Raw genomic sequence first — 21,967 nt, 5'->3', positions numbered from 1 at the left:
CACTTTTGGGTTAGCATGAAAGCAGAAATGGGGGTGACCACCGGATGAGATTATTGTAATCAAGGAAAGAGATGAACAAGGAAAGGTCAAAAGGTTTCTTTTATCAATAAAGGTAGCCACTTTCACCTTGGTTAGAGACCTCATGCCAGTTCCTTAGTTTCCTGTATGTGCAGTATATGAATCCTTCCAAAAGTTGGCCTTTCTCTGCGGTAGGTTGATTGGATGTTTGTTTGTCTGTGGTTATCCAGGTAGCCACAAGTATATATTTAAAGTTAGAAAAACTTCAAACCTCATGTCTGCATGGTTAAAGTAACTCAGGAAGCCTGTTCTGCATTATTCTTCTGGTGACAGAGAAACCGTGACAACAGTGTTTTAGTAACATTTCCGCTGAAGCCTCTCTAAACAGACATTGAGAAACACAAGTAGCATAATGGAAGAAGTTTGTAACAGAAGTCATAATACTTGATCATAAAACAACTCCTGAAGTGATTTGATTTCCCCACCCAAATTTTCATTCTCTTTATTTTTGGACATTTTTGGTGACTTCCTACAAAACTGACCTATTCTTAGGTTTATCATGTGAACAGATCTCAGGCACTCTCTTGTCATTCAACTGCTAAAAACCATCACTTCTCAGTGTTCCTACCCAAAGCTATCTCCTAACTATAGCTCAGGGCTAATATTGATTATGATTACTATTAGCCTGATCAGTGGTTTCTTAAAATGTTGACTTGTGAATGACCTGCAATAATGAGATGCAAAGAGCTCAGGTGTTCATTGGTACCACTGCAGTATATGCATATTCCCTCCTGTGTGTGCATTCATTGGATAAACCACACATTGGATAATCAACAGCTTTGAAAGAAGGAGGTAGTACTCCTTGTGCAGGTATATCAGGGACAGGGAGTTGCAGGAGAGACTGGACAAAGATCCTGGGGATGGAGAATGCACAGAAGATGGCTAAGAAGGTGGATTCAGATGTACGAGAGTAGAAGGTGTTGGCCAAGAAGAAAGGATAAGAAAATCCAGGGAAGGAGATAGTAGACAGAAGGGCTGATGGGTATAAAGAATACTAATATGTGAAGTTGTGCTTATTCATATATATATATATGTATGGCCTTTTTTTTTTTCCTATGCATAAATACCTAATACCTTACTGACACAAATTTTTAGTGGTCCCATCCTTTGCGAGTGATAAAGCCACCTGATTTTAGGACAAGTGGAAAGTAATGACCCTGTAAGAAGGTTCTACAAGACCAAAGCCAGGCTCGCACTTGTCCATCTCTGGTTTGGCTGGCAATAATGGGTCCTTCTAACACATGCTATCTGCGGGTAATGTTAGAAACTGTCACAACATCAAGGTGGAGAGTCAGTCCCTCTTGGACACGACCTATAAGGTGTAGCCTTGGAATATAGGACAACTCCATCTCTTCTGTGTCTTCTATGCCAAGCCCTAAGCTTCTAGCTCTCTCCGATGTCCCCTCCTTACTGATGAGATGAGGAAGTACATGTTCTGCTTGTCCTGAGTCCCCGTATGTGCCCTCTGACTAGCCCGTACACCCATGCTGATTGGCCAGCTGGTACCCAAAATAAAAGAAAGAGCAGTTTAGTTCATTACAGCAGCAGTTGTTTTAGTCTTTCTCCTCTACCCAACATATAGTTCCCATAAAACATAGGAGAACTTTTGAACTTTGAGATTATCTGTCAATTTTGGTTGAACGCAGGCAATGGGTTAAAAAATTACCGAGGACAGAGGAGTGGCAGACAGATGGATGGGCAGACAGTGTGATCTTCCTAGGAAGCCAGGCTAAAGATAGCACTGGGAGTGTAGCCTGCCTCTCTTTCAGCACATTGTAACTTCTCTTGAGGCCCTCCTGAGTGCTACTAGAAATTCTGTCAACACATTTAAATAGATGACTTGGAGGTGCCAGCAGAGCCTAGCACTTGGTGAGATTAAAACCAGGAGAACTTGGCACTTGCCTCTGCTGAGCTGCAACTCCTGAAACCCATTCCCTTCCTGGGTCTGTGGGGGAGGCGTGAATCTAATCTTGCTTTACTCTATGTACGGCCTGAGAAGGGGAACAGGAGGTGTCTGTGGTGGTGTGTAGTTGTCTGTAGGGCAACCTCCTTGTGAGTCAGAGGGATGCGTTCAGTCCCATGGCCTGCTCAAGAAGGAAACTGAAGCTCTACAGAGGGAAACTGAAGCTCTGCTTGCTTGTCTGACCTGGGGAAAGAAGTGTTATTCTGCACATATTCATGTCCTGCTACTGAAGATATTTTAGTGTTTATTCTGTGGCCATATTGGTGGTCCTGAAGATGAACCATGTTGTCCAGAGGTTTTGCACTGATGGTCCTTCCCAGCGTGAGGCATACAGATCATGTGTCTTTGGCATAAACAGAATAATCTGATGGTGTGCTGCCAATATTTCAACATTTGTCTTCCTAAATAATGTTCCTTTAGCCAAAGATAAATCCAAGAGGGTGAGGAGATCATATTTTCATTTATTTCCTAGTTAGTACAACAGTCTCTGAATGGAGCATATATATGCACAGAGGCTTTCTAAGGGTCATGCTACCAACTGAAACCTCCACTTGCTTCACTGCCATCAGCTGAAGCAGTGGCAATCCTCTATCTAAGCTACTATGGGATGAGAGAAATTCAAGCAGACACTCCAGGAGAACCATCAGACTGCCCTGCCTCCAACCACAAAGACCACGCACACTGCTTTGCACTTTGTGTACACTCCCCCAAGTCTTTTCCTCATCACTTTCCACCATGAGAAAATCTGTAACTTCCTCTTCCATCTCAGGGTGTCTGCTTTATGCCTCTTTTATTTGCTGGCAGAAGCGGCAGCAGTGAGTGATTCACTTCCCCAGGCTCTGAAATGGTCCTGTAGCAAAGTGCTTCAGCTGGGATGGGTGCAGGGAGGAGGCAGAAAGGATCGAAGCTTTGGTGGCAAATGGAGTTTGTGGACAGAGGAGAAGGCTCAACATGTCAGGCATGCCAGGAAGGATTTTTTCCTCTCTCTCTGATCATGGCAACTGGATTCAGACTTTTTGTGCATAATCCGGTTGCAAATCCATGGCCTGAAACTCTCTGTTGCAAAGAGAGACAACACAAGGCTGTGAAGACTTTTTCTCTTGTTCCTTTTGCAGCAATAGCTGTATAGGGAAACCACACAGAACAGACTGATCTCAACAGCTATAATTACTCAATAAACAGAATCATGCCACGCTTCGTTTTGTATACACCGCTTCTCTGGTGGGTTTTGGCTGGCATCCACAGTGCAGAACGCAGATTGCACCACTGGAGGGCTCACGACCTGCTCAAAGAGATGTTATCTTATCTTTATGACTAATTTATGAGCTCAAAGATTTACACAGAGACAATTTGTCTCTAAAATACTCTGTTATGTTGCAAAGTCAGCCTTGCTTTTTCTAGACACTATGGCTATCTCTGTATTAGTCAATAATAGGGCCTGTGTTCATTACATTTATCTCCCTTACCCTCCAAAGGTGGTGGTTACATGCAAGTTGCTAGTTGGGAATGTTCCTTAGCCTGTGCTCGAGGATTATTTGGGACAATGCAAGTTGTTCAAAACCAAAGCAATGCTGGGAACAAGGTAGAAGTATAAATCTCTGGGTTTCAGTGCCCAGGCAACGTCACCTATCATCATTTAATATACAAGTAAAAGTATAATCTATTAGCACTCAAGCCAGTAATTATAGTCTATCTGCTAGAGTATGATTGTAAGAGATATTCTCAATGTAATAAAAATAATAATCACATATTAGTGGGTTGGAACAGTAAAATTCAGATTATTTTTTTCATTAAAAACTAATACCTGACAATGTCAGGACAAAATAAACTTTGATACCACCACCACTAATGATAATAATAATAATAATAATAATTATTATTATTATTATTATTAATGATAATAATAGTAGTAGTAGTAGTAGTAATAACAGTAATGTCCTGGAGTCAGAGAGGAAGAGTCTCATTCTCCTTCAGTGTGCATTTTGGGTAACAGGTCATTGCTACCTGGGCAAAGGGGCCATGAGGTAATGTTGAGTGACATAAGAAAGAATGGTTTTGTTGTGGAAAGTCTGGGAATGGCAGAAGCAGTTCTTAGCCACCCACGTTGGCCCTCATGCAGATGTTGTGGGACTTCCTTCCATCCCAAGTTAGTGTGGATGAAACAGCTGCAGGAATCCTGCCTCTGGACCCTGTGTCCACACTTTATTTAAAAACTGGAAGGAATTCAAAGAGAATGACGAAATACAGGCAGGGCTGGACCCATGCTTTATAATTAGGAATTCATAGAGGTCAGCCTACTGAATTTAGCCAAATTGTATGAATTCTTCTAAGGGCTGTAATTACCTATCTGGTATTACTAACCCTCCTTCAGAAGAGCCAAAAACGTAGATTAGAAAAATTCTAGCTGAAAATGAGATGCAATTTACTAGCAGAAAGGTAGCTGGCCATTGGCACGGCTTAACAGGGTAGAGGTGCTATTAGCATCATTTGTTGTTTTGATGTGGCCATAAGGCAGCTTTCTAAAACAAATACCTTGGCCAAAATTAAATGACTTGACTTCACCGTGTTTGCTTGCATAGGAGGAAAAGTATTAGACGTTTTCAAATAAATAATGTTTTTGGGAAAACAGAAGGTCTGTATTATTTAGGGGTACAGCAAGTAGTTTGGGGACTGCCATGAAGTCTCTGAGTAAGAGGCAGAAGCAGCCCAAATTCTCAGCCAGAGCTTATGTGAAAGTGTAGATAACTGGTCCTTATTTAGTACTGACTCACACTCTTGTGGTTTTCTCTGAGCTGCAGCAATCAGACAGACCTAAAAGAATGTATTAATTACAGAGAAATTATTTCAAAGATTTTTAGAAAAGCCAAACAGTTCCAAGCAACAGGATTCCATGGCCACACAATTTCCTTTCATCATTGTCCCAGTTCTGCCCATAACTCCAGTCAGAACACGTTTTACCAAAGAACTAAAATGGGGACAGAAAGACAGAAAATTGAGCTACTGTTGTATCTCAGAGCAAGTCCTAATGCTGAGCCCCCTATGCATGCCCCATGTCTCAGTTCCATATCAGAATGACACCTCAGCTGCCTGTGCATAACTTTCTTCTCTCACTTAGTGCCCAAGACACTAGACCATGGCTTTCCATCACCATGAAGGTATAACTCTTACTATTACAATGTTTTGTTTTGTTCTTTCTTTTGTCCTCTGGCCTTCCAAAGTCTCATCTTGCAAGTTATATTACTTTGTGAAAATATGTGTGAACCTCTTAAGATGGTGCTAGAGTGCAATGTAAAGAAACTCAACATATTATTACTTAATAAAAGAAGTAGTAAATCCAAGAAGAGGAGATAGTCCAGAAGAGGATGAGTAAACCTCTCCTTTGCCTCTGTCATTTCTCACCTAACACTTACAGGAGAAAATGAAAGAGAAATCAAATGCATGTAGTGCCAAACCTCTTTTTCCCAGTGTTATCCAACTGCCTGAGGCATTCCTCATCCATTCCCTTTGCAGTCATGGCTGCCCTACAGGCTGGTTGTTTCCTCAGGCAGACCACGTTGTGTCATGTTTAATGTTTTGTAGCTTATCATCACATCAGCACCAAGAGATAAATCAACCTGAGAGATACATTCAAAGATTTTTGGCTATGACAGCTCTGATAATATAATGGTCTCTCAAGGAGCTTTTTTCCTGTTATTCTTCCACCCTTTCCAAAACTTTATGTGGTGATACCTCCTTTAAATAGCTTCAGTGGTGCCTGCCACTGAATGAATGGAGAGACTGAATCATAGGACTATCAACTCAGAAAAAAAGAGAAGGGAAGCATTAACTGAGCTCGTGATCCAACGAGAGCTGAATCTCTTCTTTCTTTCGCAGACTGCCAGCACTCTTGTTGTAGCTGACGCCAAATCTTCTGGAATCTACAGCTGCGTGGCATCCAACAAAGTGGGAAAAGCTGAAAGAAATGTCAGCTTTATTGTAACAGGTAAGATCTATTCCCCACTAGATCAAAACATGCTTCTTAGTCCTATGATTATAGTTGTCAGGCTGTGATGGAATTTTCATATCCCAAAGTTTGAGACTTGTTTCAATATGTGCACTTACAAACTTATTCCATGCCTATTGGTGCTCCTGTTTCTCACAGCAGCTGGTCTGTATTTCTAAGGTCACCAGGTTTGGTGAATGACTCATGCCTTCATCAAATACCCCAGAGTGACACAAATTGCTCCTAAATATAGCAACCTGTACTTCCTCCTTTTAAATCACCTGGACTCTGCAGTCATGCCGTATGTGCAGTGGTACTGTGTTCTCACACACCAGCATCATGTGTGACACCGACTGTGTCTACAGCCTCATCCTGCTCCCAACCAGGAGGTGTCACAGTTCACTGCCCAGAGCAGTGCCAGCATCTACAGGTACCAGGGGAGGGAGGCCAGGAGTACCTGGGTGGCCTCTTACAGCTCTCAGGGACTATTTGTAGGTAGAAAAGTGGCAGGGTGCAAGCTGAAGAGTTTTGCTCCCTCTTCTGAGAAGTATGCCCTTGGATAGGATTTGGGCTATGACACTGAGAAGACTCATCGTGCTAGCTGTGTATACAAGCATGTTTCCAGTTATTTATCCATAACTATGTAAGCATTTGCAGGTTCAAAAACAAAAAATTAAATAGTTTAACTTTAGGAATTACTGAAAAAAAAAAAAAGAAGGAAAAAAAAAAAACACACAAGTTTAAGATAATAACTGCTGCAATATTTAGAAGCATAATGTCTGCAGATGCCAAAACAAAGGATTTGTTTTCTCATGAAAGATTTATTTTTAGTTTTGTTTACAAAGCAGTAGTTCATGGAGCACTTAGGCTAATGACAGTTTTCAGAATAGGTAATTAAAGAAATGAAAACCATTCAGAAATATGACAAAAGATGAAAGGTTAAAATATTCTGATACCTAATTCCACAAATCATAATCTTGAAGCTAAAAGGAAAAGTAATTTCAATGTATATGTTTTAATTTTTGCTGGTTCTCTTATCTGTTTTTCTTGTCAATCTCCTGCTTATCATTCTGATGAACAATGTTAGTGAAACTCATACTGTTAACTACAGAAAACTACCAAGGGAGAATAGACAAACACCAGATTTGTTTAAAAAAAAAAAGAAAGGAAGAAGACCTATCTGAACATATACACACACACACAAACACACACCATTTTGTGGACCGAAAATTATATTTTTGAAGTGTTCTGGCTGTAATAGTACACTTCCACATTTAGAAAGAGCCAATTATCTATAAATACATAAATTCAGTACCAAGCAGGAGAAGTAGTCTTTGAAATGTAGACAGATAAGTGATGCATAAGCAGGTTGTTTGTTAGAACATGGAAACAAGAAGAATATCTCCATGTTCTGTTAATGGATGTGACAAGAACATTTGCCAGCTCAAAGATGACTGCTGCCCCAGCTCTCAACTCACAGTTTTGCTTTGTTCCCTGCCCTTACATCGTTTCTGTTTGAACAGAAAGGTTAACAATGACACATAATTCTACATAAATTAATGTGCCAGTTGGGCCGTATTCGTATATTCATGTGAGGACTTCCCACATAGCTTTGAGCAGTCACTGAGACACATTCATTGAGGTTGTTGCTCTTTGAATATGACCTTCTCTAACTCTTCCTCCTCAGTCTTCGAAACATCACATGGAAGAAACCACATGAAGCTGAACTTTGATTTGCAGTACGCAAATCTCCCCTTCAAAGTTTTGGATGTTTTAGTGTTGTGACATGAGGGAGTTAGTTTCCCTTCTTAGATCTCACAGTCTCAGATCTTGACCAGGGATAGAAGGAAATCCTTCTCCTTGATACCAGAGCTTGCATGAGAACATGCAGAATATTATGACTTTCCTTTGAAGACTTTGGTATTGGCTGGTGTTCAGAAAGAGGAGTGGCTGCTTTATTATGGCTTGGAAATTCTTAACATCTTCACTGGTGGCAAACTTTCTATATAGGGTGGTGATGTTGAAATGCATTTGTCCTTTTAGTTCCTGGAGCTGAGCACTTCAATTGTGTGACATGGAAAGTCCTGTTCATCCGCTGACGCTCAGTTGCACTGATTGAAGGCAGCTTGTTTAAACAATGCTGTTGTTTTGTTCTTCCAAAAAAATCAAGCTAGACTCATTTTTCTGTGTCGTGCACATAACGCTTCAGTTGATTGCATGGCGTAATCATAATTTTCCTCTGTCAGGCTGAGACCAAACTGCTGTGGCTGGATAACAGCCTGTGTTTCACGTCAGTGAAACAAATGCGTCATTTCTCCAGCTTTCATTCACTAAATAACATGCTAAAGAATTAAAAAACAAGAGACCCTAATGATGATGGATGTGAACGAAATGAGCAGGACACTGCAGAGCACTTTGTTCTGATGAGTTCAAAACCAATACTTTCTTGGCGACTGATCTTGGGCGACAGCCTGGGGTTAGTTTAAGTTACGTTATAGGGGTTTCTTGGTGCCACATGAAGTCAGCCTGAACCACACAAAACCTAGTGTAAGAGCAGAAAGTGTCTAAACGGAGATGATGATCCCTTGTAGGAAGAGGAGCTGCTGCCCTTTTTAAGAGGGACAGGACATAAAAGATCCCAGAGAGCAGATGGAGACATCCCTCTCCTTGGAGTCTATCTTGGTCATGCCTTGAGGATGAAGAAAAGTGCTTGCTCCACTGGAGAAACTGTGCTGGTGTGAGGAGTCTCTTTTCTATAGGCAGAAACCACTGGGAAGGTGATGGGGAGGCAAAACCCATCCCAGCAAACCTAGTTTTGCGGTCAGCCCCTTCATGGGAAGGCAGTTGTGAGGAAATAAGAACAAGAAAGTGTAGTAGAGTTGACCCTGTAACAACAACCCCTCACTTTTCAATTATTGTAAATCTCTCATAATTTTTCTAGGTTCGAAGTGCAAGTTTCATGTGGGTTCAAGGGAGGTGTGAGGATGGTAGAGTTTTGTACCTTGTGCCTGAGTGTGTAGGACATGAAATCCATGGGCTCTGAAGTAACTTTTTCTTATTGCCTTTGTCAAATGAAAGCAATTCTGAGGGTATTGACACACTGACCTATTTCTAAAGCCAAATCTTCATTCTAGGGACAAAAGTAGCTGTGAGCCTTATGTACAAGTGACATGGAAAGGTGATTTCTGAGCATTCCTGTTCGCTGATACTGAAACAGTCTCTGCAACATCTTTATACCAAATTTAACTATGATAGCCCCACTCGCTCCATCCTGCCCCTTTCCCTACATTTTGGGCTGTTTTGCTGGCACACAGCAGGCCCATGGGTGTGTTTGCAATTACAGAGGGTGAAACAGGAACAGCTCTGCCTTATCTCCCTGGTTTCCCAATGTCACTAAGCGCATTTTATTTTGAGATTCCTGATGGCGCTTGGCAAAGATAAACAAAATCTTCCATCAGGAAACCTGGGAGCTATTTCCACAGGAAGCTTCAAATCACTAAAGTAAATAAAACCCTTTTACATTATTCCCAGCTATGTTATTTAGCTAGCCTGAGACGGTAACAATTGGTGAGAGGTGTCATATATTAGGGGGCTTGTAGCCTTTAAACAAACGATTCTTTTGGAATCCTGTGCATTTTACTTTTGTCCATAGATTTATTCAGAAAATAGTCTTTCTTCACAGAAGACACATCTAGGAAGAGCTCCAGACCTGACAACATGGAAGTAGTTACAACTGTATTATTCTGTTGGCACGCTATCTTTCTACGTTAAAAATAGATCACTTGCCTCAGTCCCAGGGGATTTTTAGTTCCATCTTCAGAGTTTTACTTGGCTCTTCCTAGCTTTTACTGAGCACTGGCACCTGTGAAAGCCAAAAATTATCAGTATTCTAGGCCAGTGCCCTGGCTTTCCTAATACATATCAGAACAATTTCAGATACGCTGTGAGTAAGATGCAGCAATTTCTTAGATCAAAACTTTGGACCTTGGTTGGACTTAAATGTTCCAGAATTCAATGTTTTTCAACCAATTCAAGCACAGGATTCACTTAATCTAACTTAAGCATTAAGTTGGGTATCTAAACCTAAACTGGTCATGCAAGAACACTTCATAATTAATCATGAGAGACTGGGATCTCTGGAATTTGACTCATCTGAAGACAATAGGCTACATTGCTTTCTGGAGGTACTTGTGTCATTCCATGACTATAAACTTTTGCCCATACACAAAACTAGTAGATGTCTGCATTTTGAAGTTTTACTTTAAATATGCTGTACCTCCTGTAGGGAAAGGTTTCTTTCAATTTAGTGGCACTTCCAATTGATACATACTGAACTGAAACCAGAATCTGTTTCCACATGCTCTTCCATATCAAAGAATGTGATGATGGTAGTCATAAATAAATTCATTAAAGGTTTTTATAGTTTTCTTTGCCAGAAAGAGGAAAAAAAAGAGGACCACAATAAAATATAAAAGGAACAATTCATTACAAATCCAGTATAAAATGTTATTATTTGGGATTTAGGGAGTCAGAAGAAGCTTTCTGGTGGATTGGTCAATCAATGAAAGAGGTTACTGAAAGAGGGTGTGGGATGTTGTTCTCTGGGGACATATTCTTCACCCTGCCGCAGTGACGTTAGGACTGAAGTGACACTGGCAAATGTGAAGCTGAATGAAAGTCTGTGTTGAGCTGTTCATGCTCTAAGAGACAAGAAAAGGAGGCATAATTCTCCCTTATGTAAGATGAAACCGATCTTACAGTCTTGAGGCAACTTCACAGCCAAATGCCGTAGCAATTAGCAGTGAGAGAACAATTGAAAATGGCCAAAGCCAATTTCACTGGAGGGAGAAGGAAATGACTTTATCAGAATATTGGCTACAAATAAACCAAGAGAGGTTGCATTCTAGGAGAAAAACTTGGAAGTGTTTTCTCTCGGGAACTTGCTTCTACTTTCACTTAGGCCGGCGGCATGGCTGAGCCCCAGTGGAGAGGGCCAGGAGGTGGCCAGGAAGGCCGTGGTTCCAGGCCCTTCTCAAGGCATTGGAGGCTGCTGTAACATTACATCCAACCACCCGTGTGTCTTTGCAAGTCAGGCTTTTTACCCTGTTGGCTAAATCAGTTCCTGCCTGAACTATCTGCTATGCAAAATCCTCGTTAAAACTCAAGTCGTATTTATGCTGAGGAAATGCTTTGGTGCAGTGGTCCTTGATTTCTCTCAGGTGATGTTACTCACCTAAGTTTAATGCTAAGCAGTCTGAATAGAGTGATCTTTGCCTTGATACTGCCTGCACCCAGTTGGCACCAGGCCAGAGCGTATTGATTCTGCTTTCCTCTTGGGTGGCTGATACGCTTTACGTGCATGGAATAAATACCTCTGTTCTGAGGGAAATTCAGGCATGTAACCACATATTCCATATTTTTTCTGGATCTTAAGCATACTAAAAAAAAAAAAAAAAAGAAAAAGACATAACTTATCTGACCACTCACAAATAAAAAGGAAATATATCCAAGCGTGATGAACTGCAGAATTTTTCTCTCGCCTTCTAGATATTCATCTTCTCTCACACAGTTCACAGGCTGCAGCTGAGACAAGAATTTCTGTCTTTTTTCACAGTCCCAGCATGCTGTCTATAATTTGGTACCTTGCCCCAGTCTGTCTTAACTTGGCATAACATTTATACAAGCTCGATACTTCCAAGAGCAGCTTCAGTTTACATGAGCTGATGTCCAAGCCCAAGTGTCTCATAGCTCTAAGACAAATTATAAGAATAGCTAGAGCCTAGCATATGAAAGGAAAGATTAGAGACTTCAGCAGGAAGACAATGACATTGATTAGTTCAAAGGCTTCCTGATAAAGGGGAAAATATATTTCGTGTTAATTTTGGCTCATTCATTTCACATAAACTAAAGGGCGTTCTTGATTTTTGACAGATGTACCGAGTGGATTCTACATTAATTTGGAAAAAATGCCCATTGAAGGAGAGAATTTGGTATTGTCCTGTTCAGCCAACAAATTCCTGTACAAAGACATCGCTTGGATTTTACCAAGGACAGTCAACAACCAAACGAAATCAAGAAGGGCCCTCAACAAGGAGTACTCCATCACCCTCACTCTGACCATCAAGAACGTTTCCCTGGCACACTCAGGCACCTATATCTGCCGAGCAAGGAACATATACACGGGGAAAGAAGTGCTTCAAAAGAAAGACGTTACAATCAGAGGTGAGCACTGCAACAAAAAGGCTGTTTACTCTCGGATCCTCAAATATAAGAGCACAAGGAATGATTGTACAACACAAAGCAATGTAAAACATTAAAGGACTCATTAAACAGTAACAGGTGTCTCATATCATCTTGATTTTTTATTGCTGTTGCTACCTTTCAGGCCCTGAGGTGGTGCACATTCCCCCATGGGTTGGACATAGGAGGAATAGCAAACAAAATCATATCGCATGAGCTTCCAGTTGAGTTCAGACGGGTGTTTTCTGCTTTGACAAAGCACATGGAAGCTGGGGTTTGGAAGATCCCCTGTGCTACATTTTGCATGTTGTTTTTTTTTCTCTTGCTGTGTCTCCTACTGAGCGATCAGGAAAACTTTGGATCAATCTTTTCTTCCACTTTGATATCGGCCTCGTCAAAAGTGTCAAAGCTGAATAAACTGATTAACTTTAAAAACTGCTGTTTTCAGTCAACAACGGACATTTAATAAGTTAACTTTAATGTGCAGAATGAGCACAACTCAGTTTGAGATTGACTGGACTATATATTTTTTATTTTAATCTGATCTTGATGGACTTATAAATATTACCTGCTGAGCAAGTTCTAATGCTTATTTATTTGAAATTATTTTCTACACTAAAGTACATTAATCTTAAAAAGTATCTTCTAAAGGAAGTATGCAGGGAAGAAATAAAAATGTTGATATAATGCACAGACCTATAATATCATTTATAATAATGATGATTTAAAAACTGACAGACGTGAACTGTGTTTCTCCAAATAAATCCAGGTAGATTTCCAGTTGCTGTGTTGGTCAATTTTTAAAGTCAGTTCTGCACTAATGTAAAAAGCTAATGATAAAAAGCATGAGTATTGTTCCTGGCCTGAACATACAGGAATTTGTAATGTTGTAATTATTTTATTAAAAGAGAAATATCCCACTAACATGACTGACAAGGTTGCAGCCAGCACAGTGAGATGTTTAATATGTTTTTTAAAAATAGAGGTTCAAAACTGAAGCCATTAAAAATATTCATTGCTTTTGGTATCAAATGACAATTGGATTTATTATGGGGATTAAGAACCAACTAAACTGCTGAAGGAGAATTAAGGGCAACCTTAAACTTCCTTGTGATTGTTTCCCTTTTCAATTCCTTCGTCACAATTTTGCTATGAGATGTTTCTGTGTATTATAAATTCTGTATAAGGAAGAAGTTACTATTTTTAATAGATCTGATAACTTTATTTTTTTACAATGCATAGCTTTTATTATTTTTGGTTACATTTATGATTGATCATTCATATAGCATTTACATAAGCCATAACAAAACAGACCGTAGTGACCAAAATAGCTACAGCGAAGGAACAAAGTGGCTGTGCTTTTAAAATAGAGGGTGACAACATGACAGTTTCTTGTGCTTGGGAACTCACCAGACTATTTCCTCCTTTAGGTATCGAGACTGTGTCCCACGGCTAAACTTGTCTTTCACGTGGGAATTGCTTTTGTCAAGTGTGAAAGGGTAAACAATAGCATTTCCCCATAATGCCAGCTTCATGGAGCCTAAAATGCTTAGAAAACAATTGATAACCTGGAAGTTGTCAGAGTAAAGAAAAGAATAATCATTTATATCTTGAAATGTCACCTATAGCCTGCTTGTATACAGTAGCTCTTTTGTTCATTATTAGTGTGATGGCTTCCAGAAACAATGTGTTCTTGCAAAGGGACCTGGGTCTCTTTTTTTTCCTAAAATATGCCTAAAAAGCAAGTGAAATCATTGGTGATGGCTTAAAAACGGGGCAAATGTGCTCTTTAGCATTTGCAAGTCTTCAGAAGGATCACAATACAGAATCCCCTTTTTGATGAGGCTATTTTGTGAGAAGACGTTTGATGGCAAGGTGGGCGGTGATGACAGGACGTTCTGAATTTTCCATGGCCTTGGGAGCCGGAGTGTGATGACTTGTAGCAGCCAGTTGCCAGGCAATATGAGTGTGGATCAAAAAAAAAAAAAAAAAAAAAGGTCATTAGCCTGCTCCTCCATGAAATGGTTGTGAATTGCAATGATGTGCATTACTGCTGGGTGGACATCCTGCCAGCCTGGTCTTGACTGGTGCTCGGAAGGCCACGCTGTGCAAGGACGTTGTGAAATCTCTGTGGGGCCTCCTCTGTTGGGAGGCACAGAGAAACTACTCTCTGGAAAGCAGTTCTCAGTGGCCAGATAAAGACTACTGTCACTTTTGATGTCCTCAGAGGATGGGGGAACCTCAGTGGTTTGGGGAGTTTCTCTGCCTTTTGTTGTGTAATATATTATTTAGGGAGAAAGGTGTGAATTATATTTCTTTCTTTCTTTTTTTTTTTTTTTTTTTAAGTGTTAAAATTAAAGCTTGTATTTATATTTTTGTACTGGTTAATAAAAATAAGCGAAAAAACAACATTAACAGTAACAAAGGGCAAAAAATGGACAGAACGGGAAGTATACCCCAAAATGAACAAACTTTAATGTGTTCTCCCCTCTTGCCATTGTTTGCTTTTGGAAATGGAAATCCTTCCCATACCACCCTGGGTCTGCTGTGTGTTGTGACGCCAGCGTCCCCTTCTCCCTGCTGTGACCCCTTGTCACTGCCCTGGGCCAAACTCTGCCTACCATGAAGTTCCTTGGGGCAACTGAGAGCAGAGTCTGACCCTTGGCACCCAGCCCTGAAGCTTTGGGGCTAGCAGAGCAGGGAGACACAGCCTGCATTTGAAACTCCCACCCCATGGCTACGCTGCAAAACTGAGAGGAGAAAGCAGGTGGCTTGCAAACCTGACCCTCAGGTTGACAGAATCCTTGAAAAATCAGCTGATTGCAGCAGAGAAATTATTGGAAGTATGTGAATGGTGACTGGATCTGAGTTCTAAGAAAGAAAGTTTTTAATATGAAAACCCAACTTTAGTGTATGGCTATAAACAAATTAAAATTAATCACAAATAACCCATGGAATGTGTGGCTTGCCTTTGTTTGTGTCATCTTGTCCGCCTTCATTTTGGATGTCTGGGCTGGGGTGTCCATCATTTATTGCTGATAAATGCAAAACATGGGGATCTTCTCAGTTTGTGTACGTGTGTCAAAAGTTGCCTGCTCATAGACAGGTTGTTGCGAAAAATGGGAACGTGCAAAAATCATGGAGGGTGTCAATGAGAAGGGGGAAGTCTTCTTGTCTGTGAGGCAATGCTTGTTGATCACGTCATTGTGTAGGTATTTGGTGAAGAATTTGCTGTCCAGCCTCTCTCATGAGCATTGCATGTTGTGAAGTGAGAACAGATTGTCTGCTGTGAAGTAAACAAATAATAGCATTACCCGTGGAAATCACAGACTTAAGGCTCAGAAAAGCCCCAGACTGCAGGTTCATGACTATGCTGGATTAATTTCAAGGGATAAGAGCATAGCAAAGGTAGCCCACATTAAATTGTGACAAAGCTTTTAGTTCGGCGGGGTTCATGAACACTGTGTAAGCTGGTGGTGCGTAGGTGCTTAACATTTCAGGAGAGCTTTTATTCACAGCTGGTAACATAATGATTGTGAAGATGGAAATATCTTACAGACAGTCAATTTTTGTGAAAGGATAGAGTGTAATCTTCCAAACACAGTGTCAGAAATTCAGCCAGTATTATACTTGAACGTGGTGTATTGATATCTACTGCAGTCCACAAGAAAATATCTGCAAGGGGAGTTTTTTTTTATTATTTTATTTTGTTTTATTTTGTATTTTACAATGTGTGTCTCACCATGTTAGTGACTACTAATCCTGGCAACATCCTTGAAAGGAAAACTTGCAAATAATTCAGTTCTTGTGAGACTGGGGAATTCAAGGGAATCTGCAGTGCATCTGTGAGATTTCTCAGGAGCTCTCTGGATTCTCCACCACTGCTTTTAAGGAAACAAAATACCAGAAAGGATCGTGTGAATGTTGCCAGTGTGACAGAGACGTGTTACCATATAATGCACATAAAAACTGCAAGTACCCTGGTCTTTGTCAGAACGCCTTTCAGCGCCATATGAAATGGGGAAGGAGTGGTAAAGTGCTGAAAAGAGGATAAGAGGGATTTGTTGTTTTGCTTCTTTCCGGGATGACTTTGACATGATGCCTACAGAGTGTTTTTGAAATGCCCTTCTGCTCAGCCCTCGAGCAGAAGCAGTACAGATGAGCCGCGCTCCCAATAGTCACTGTCACTAAATGTCATGGACGTGTTTTATTGCATTGTGTTTGCCTGGATTTTGGTAGATTAAAGTGAAACAGGAGCGGTGTCGCTATGATGCTTGGCGTGCTAGCATTCAGCTTCGGCCCCTGCCATGGGGGTTTCCAGCATCCGTGGGCTGCCGGAGGACATGAGTACATTCCTCACCAGAGCAGCTTTGGCAGGCGAGCAGTGGTGTGGTTTGGCCAAGCCTTGGTGTGCTCAGCCAAATATGTGAGACGCAGAAGTGGAAGAATTTGTGAAGACATTGGGACACATAACAATGCTTTTGTGCTCATCGTTTCTCATTTTTGGCTGTGTGGGCTTACTGAATGCAGTTCATAATTGTGTTCTTTAAAGTAAGTAAATGATAAAATTCACATTCATGGGTATCACAGTGTACTGTGCAGTCCCATCGGTGATGCTCTGCTACAAGGGTGTCCTGCTGATTGTTGACAACTTTGGTCTCATGGTTTGCTTCTTCTGATGCTTTCATAGGAAGGTGGTGCTTTTGATAAACCAGTGTGGTTGATAATGGAACTGAGCAAATCTGTTAAGTTCAACGTTGGGTATTTGTTGGCCATCACAAACTTCCCCTGCTGAGTAACAGGAGTATTCAGCACTCATCGAACACAAACTGGAGCAGTAAATTAGATCTATGAACAAATGACTTGATAGAACAGCCATAGCAGTCTCTAACATCAGTAAAGGGCTGGCAGGGAGGATAATTAAGCCTCCAAGGTTACAGGAATGTAAAACAGAGGTGTTATTTTGTCTCGTAGCTCAAGAGGCACCAGCCTTGCTGCGGCAGCTCATGGATCAGACGGTGAACACCAGTAATTCTGCAATGTTGGAGTGCCAGGTTCGTGGCATCCCTGAGCCCCAGATAACCTGGCTTAAAAACCATGAGGAAATACACCAAGAATCAGGTGAGAGCTCTGTATGTCTCCCCACCTTGTACAGACTTTTTGTTGTGCCCTGTGTGCTTTCAGTGACCATTTGCACTCCAAAATGTCAACCAAGCTGTAGTTGTAGACACATCAGGCCACTGTGAAGTCAGAGGGAAAAATATAGATACAAATATCTCATTTTGCATTTTAGAAGTCACCTCCAGATGACTTGTTTTATTTCTCTTCATTTACTATAGAGGGAGCCTAAAGACCAGGTGTTTTGGCCAGAGTACAGATAGGCAGGAGAAAACCAGGCTTGAGTGAGGTATGTATGAGTACCAGGGGAAGTCTCTGGCCAGACATGCAAAGTTTGTTCTAGATTCATAGCCCAATTGCCAGGCTAATTCCATCTCTGCAGTCCCTAAAATTGAAATGTGTCTGCCTGAACCAGGGGAATCCATGTTTCATGCAGCAGAAAGGAACAGCCTCCCAGGTGGCATGCTGCTACTGCAGGAAAAAAATTGGGAGATGTTTTCTGCTGTGTCCAAATTAGCTTCAAATATCAGTTTAGGCTACACGTCCAGCTCTGATATGGAAGCAATCCTTGGAGATTTCAGGTGGAAATGAAGGATGGGGGGAAAAAGGAAAACCTTTCTTATGCAAATTCATGCACATTCAAATCAGGAGCACACAATGAGATCATGCTATGGGCTCAGCAAAAATGGTTCAGGAGGTTTGGTCTGTAGAAACTTGAACCCTGTGTAGTCTTAAATACCAGCATTTTAGAAAGTTTGTATTTGACATTCTGTCCTGCCTTATTGGAAATTGCTATGGCATGAGTAAAGGCAACAGAAAAAACTGCGTATTTGTCAAAGTGAATTGCAAGCATGCACAGATTTCCAACACAGTCACTGAACTTTATATACAGCCAGATTCTGTGAAGTTTTACCACAGCCACATAGTTGTAGTGTGCATTATTCACACTGTTTTCTAGAATGGATGTTATGTGCTTAACTTGGGCGTAATGCAACACATGAGGTTAGGATCCAGGAAGACATTTCTACAGGGTAGGTCAGAGCACTTTAGTGAGCTGCCTGGAATAGCTGGTGGGAGTACACTTCAATGGGACTGTGGTTCGGATGGAGCCAAACGCACAAGTGTGTACTTGACTGCACATTTCCTGCCTGTATCACTCCTGAAAGGCAAGCTGAGGCCAAATCTGCTGCCTGCCCCTTCCTTGCTTGCTGGAATATCACCCAGGCTGGCTTAAGGGTCAACTCAGCTGGAATAAGAGAGGTGTTGAAAACTTCAGGTAACTCCTGTGATTTAGGGTACACCTCATGGGACCTTTCCTTGCATTGGCTGTGCTCCTTCTGAGAAGGGGCCCAATGTCCCCTGCCACACGAGCAAGTGAGTTGGGGCTTGGGATTGCTCAAAGCTGGAACTGCTTCTGCAAAGGAACTGCTCTTGTGAGTGCGGTGGTAAGCGAACAGACCACCCATTTTCTAAAACTTGGAGACATGTTGAGGAGCTCGCTTGGACGAGTGTCCAACCACAGTGCTAATCAGTACACGAGATACCAACTGCTCCCAGGTTAATTCCCTTAGGCTGAGCTTTTTCACTCACACAAGTGTTTTGTAAACTCTAATTTCCAAAAGGTTCCCAAAGCTTCCAAGCATATTTGGCTCTCTTGCAGAGAACACTGCGCTGTGCAGTCTGCGGCTCAGATTTCTTTTGGGAAAAACTTGAAGCAGATATTATTACACAAGTGTCTGTTTTTGTTTATCCCCTGGCTACCGCTCATTGCAAAATATTTCATTTCACAGGAATAATTTTAGGGCCCGGAAGCCGAATGTTGTTTATTGAAAGAGTAAAAGAGGAGGATGAAGGACTTTACCAGTGCATAGCCACCAACCTAAGAGGGTCTGTGGAGAGCTCAGCGTATGTCACAGTACAAGGTAAAGGTGCATTACATGGGAAGAGCAAGCTTGCCCGAGTGATGTTCTTGCTCTGGCTGGAAAGGTGGGGGTATGACTTGGGGAGCATGTGGTGAGCTCTGAAAGCAGCAATCTGAAGGAAGTCCTAGCGAGGGAAACGTACCAGGTTGGAAAGGAAGCCTAACAGGAAATGCTAACTCAGAGAGTGTTTACACTGACCTAAAAAGAAGAATTGCTTCAACCCAACAAAGATCAGGTCAGGGTAGAAGACAAATGTAAATTTAGCATCATCAAAACAAACAAAAAACAAAATAAGGAACACCCCCTCATTTTCCCATTTCAGGTTAATTCCACAAAAAGTAGAGGTCTGGGATATTTTCATTTGCTTATTTTCAATATAAAGTGAACTGCCAAATCAGACCAGAAGATTTTAGCCTAGCAATAGTTACAAATGCATTCTAAAGGTACATACTGTAAGAAGTAGGTATGATCTAGTGATTTCTGTAGCCATTACTTGAGTTATTTTGCTATTCCTTTAAACATCCAGCATTGTTCTGCCTTCTGCCAAGCTTGACTCAGACCTGAGTCACCTCAGTGACTTCCACTAAGTAATTGTACATTGCATTAAAATAAGGTTAATTCAGTGACTTTTCAGTTTCGTTGAATATCTTTGTTATGAGATGGGAGAAGCAGGTTGACACTCTCCATGTAAGTCAGTGCCGTGTAAGAATTTTACATAACCTGTCTTATTGATCTCATTTTTAAGTAAATAGTCCTAAGTGCATTTAGTTTCTCTTTTTAGAGGACAGTTTGATTACCACCTGGTCTCTCAGGCAGGGATTATGTCTTTGTAGCTGTTCTCATAGAATTGCTAAATGTATCTGAATGCTGCTGAGTATTTGGATAGTGCCCTACAGCAAAAGACTATTACAGCTGGTAAGCCAGTATTGATTTTCTGCCACGTGTTTGTCAGCAGCCCCAGTTAATGAGTATCATTGACGATAAAATGAAGCTCTTTTAAAAGGTCAGGGATAAGAATATGTACATGTGGGCTAGCCTAACGGGTATAATCAAGGAGTTAAAAACCCCCATCTCTTTCTGAATAATGCTAGGGTTTTAATAGCTATTGTAATCACTTAAAGAATGACTTGTCCTTAAGTGCTAGCTGTCCAATGCATCCAAGGCTAATTGATAGCTCTGGACAATGTAATTCATTATGGTATTGATTTTTGTATCATTGTATCTCAGCTATTTATTTCAGCCACACTCGTTCTGTCAGATGGCTTCTAGGAAGTCATATCTCCTTGCACATGAACCAGAGAAAATGAAGACAGAAGCCAGGAAGGCTTCTTCTCTGGTTACATGCCCTGCGGGGACCGCTGACGATGTGCTTGCGTGACTCCTATGGGAGCTCTTAGACGAGCAGGAGATGAAGTCTACCGTATTAAAATTTATAGTCTGAGACTAGATGCAAGAGAGAGAGAGATTTTCTTATCTGTTATCATCAGGGAAAATGCCTTTCCACCACCTCTCTTCCGACTGCACGAAGGGATGTCACTGGAGGAGTTTTTGCTCACTCCAGACCCGGCAGTCTTCTCCAAAGTGGAGTCCCTGTCCTCCTCTTGGGGAACACCAGCCTCCCATCAGCCTGAAGGGACAAAATCAGGGTTTTAACATGGGTCCCTCTCTAGGTTTTACCCCTTCCTTGCCTTTCTCAGCACACACACTGTGCCACTGCCGCAAAGCTGTCCCCCATCCCCTGGCTCTCCAGATCAAAGGCAGCAGAGCAACGCCCCACGTCGGTGGCTGTGCTGAGCAGATTGGAAGGGCAGTTTGCAAATGAGCCAGGAAGGAAGCTGTCTGCTCTTTTTATTTCCTCTGAAAAAACATTCTTATGCTCACAGATAAAACAATGTGTTATTTTTGTACCAGCCATGGATGAATGGATGGTGGAATCCAAGGGCTGTCTTTAAATAATTGCAGCCCTTGTTTGGTTTGGAAGCTGTGCTTGTAGGGCTGTCTGAGGAGACGAGGGGCTGTGTTTGTGGATATGTCAGAGCGAGCTGTCCATTTGTTCTTGGCTGAGGAGCTGAAGAGGCAGCGAATCTGAAAGAACAAGGACAAGAAATGGCTGCATGAGCAGCCAGCAGGCGGAGGGGACTGTGTCCCTCAGACCATGGTAGCACAAGCTGCTGGACACAGAAGGGACATAGGCTGTCTCGGGCAGCTTAGCTGCACTGCTCTCAGTTGCTGCTGAAGCCATCTCCTTACTTCTCCTGGGGACCCTGGCACACTGCTCCTAGTGGGAGCCAGTGAGAGAGCTGGTGGCAGAAGTGCAACCACCTGTGTAAGGGTGCTGGTGAAAGAAGGACCATCACACTGAAATCCAGGCTTGTAACAAGCAAACTAATCCAGCAAAATGCCCTGGATTAGAGCTATTGCTTCATAACTTCATGTGATCCCTGCTGATGGGAAAGGAAAGTGTCACACTTGTAAAGCATCCATTGAACTGCTCTGACACTGTGGAAAGGGTGTTTGCTTCTCATTTAACCATCTGTTTCTGTATGTACCCACCTTTCTGACTTTGTATCTCATAAAGTTGTTGTGCTTTCTGGGCCACACTGATTCTGAAGTCATCAGGAATGTTTCCATGAAGTTTATCTGGAATTCCCTTGTTTACTGAAC

The 21,967-nt window shown here is 41.6% G+C and overlaps 1 protein-coding gene across 1 annotated transcript in view; it reads left to right on the top strand.

Moving 5' to 3' along the window:
* Window positions 1-21,967, top strand: part of FLT1 (fms related receptor tyrosine kinase 1) — a 108,228-nt gene that overhangs the window by 55,438 nt on the left and 30,823 nt on the right. Inside the window, exons 12-15 of the mRNA XM_084283641.1 lie at window positions 5,915-6,023; window positions 11,955-12,245; window positions 17,238-17,384; window positions 19,172-19,303. Coding sequence (XP_084139767.1) covers window positions 5,915-6,023; window positions 11,955-12,245; window positions 17,238-17,384; window positions 19,172-19,303 — 679 coding nt within the window. The remainder of the gene's footprint in view (window positions 1-5,914; window positions 6,024-11,954; window positions 12,246-17,237; window positions 17,385-19,171; window positions 19,304-21,967) is intronic.

This window comes from Netta rufina, assembly GCF_964035555.1.
Source record: "Netta rufina genome assembly, chromosome: 1".
Lineage (NCBI taxonomy): Eukaryota > Metazoa > Chordata > Aves > Anseriformes > Anatidae > Netta > Netta rufina.
The sequence above is the reverse complement of the archived record's forward strand: the minus strand, read 5'-3'. Positions and strand labels throughout refer to the sequence as shown.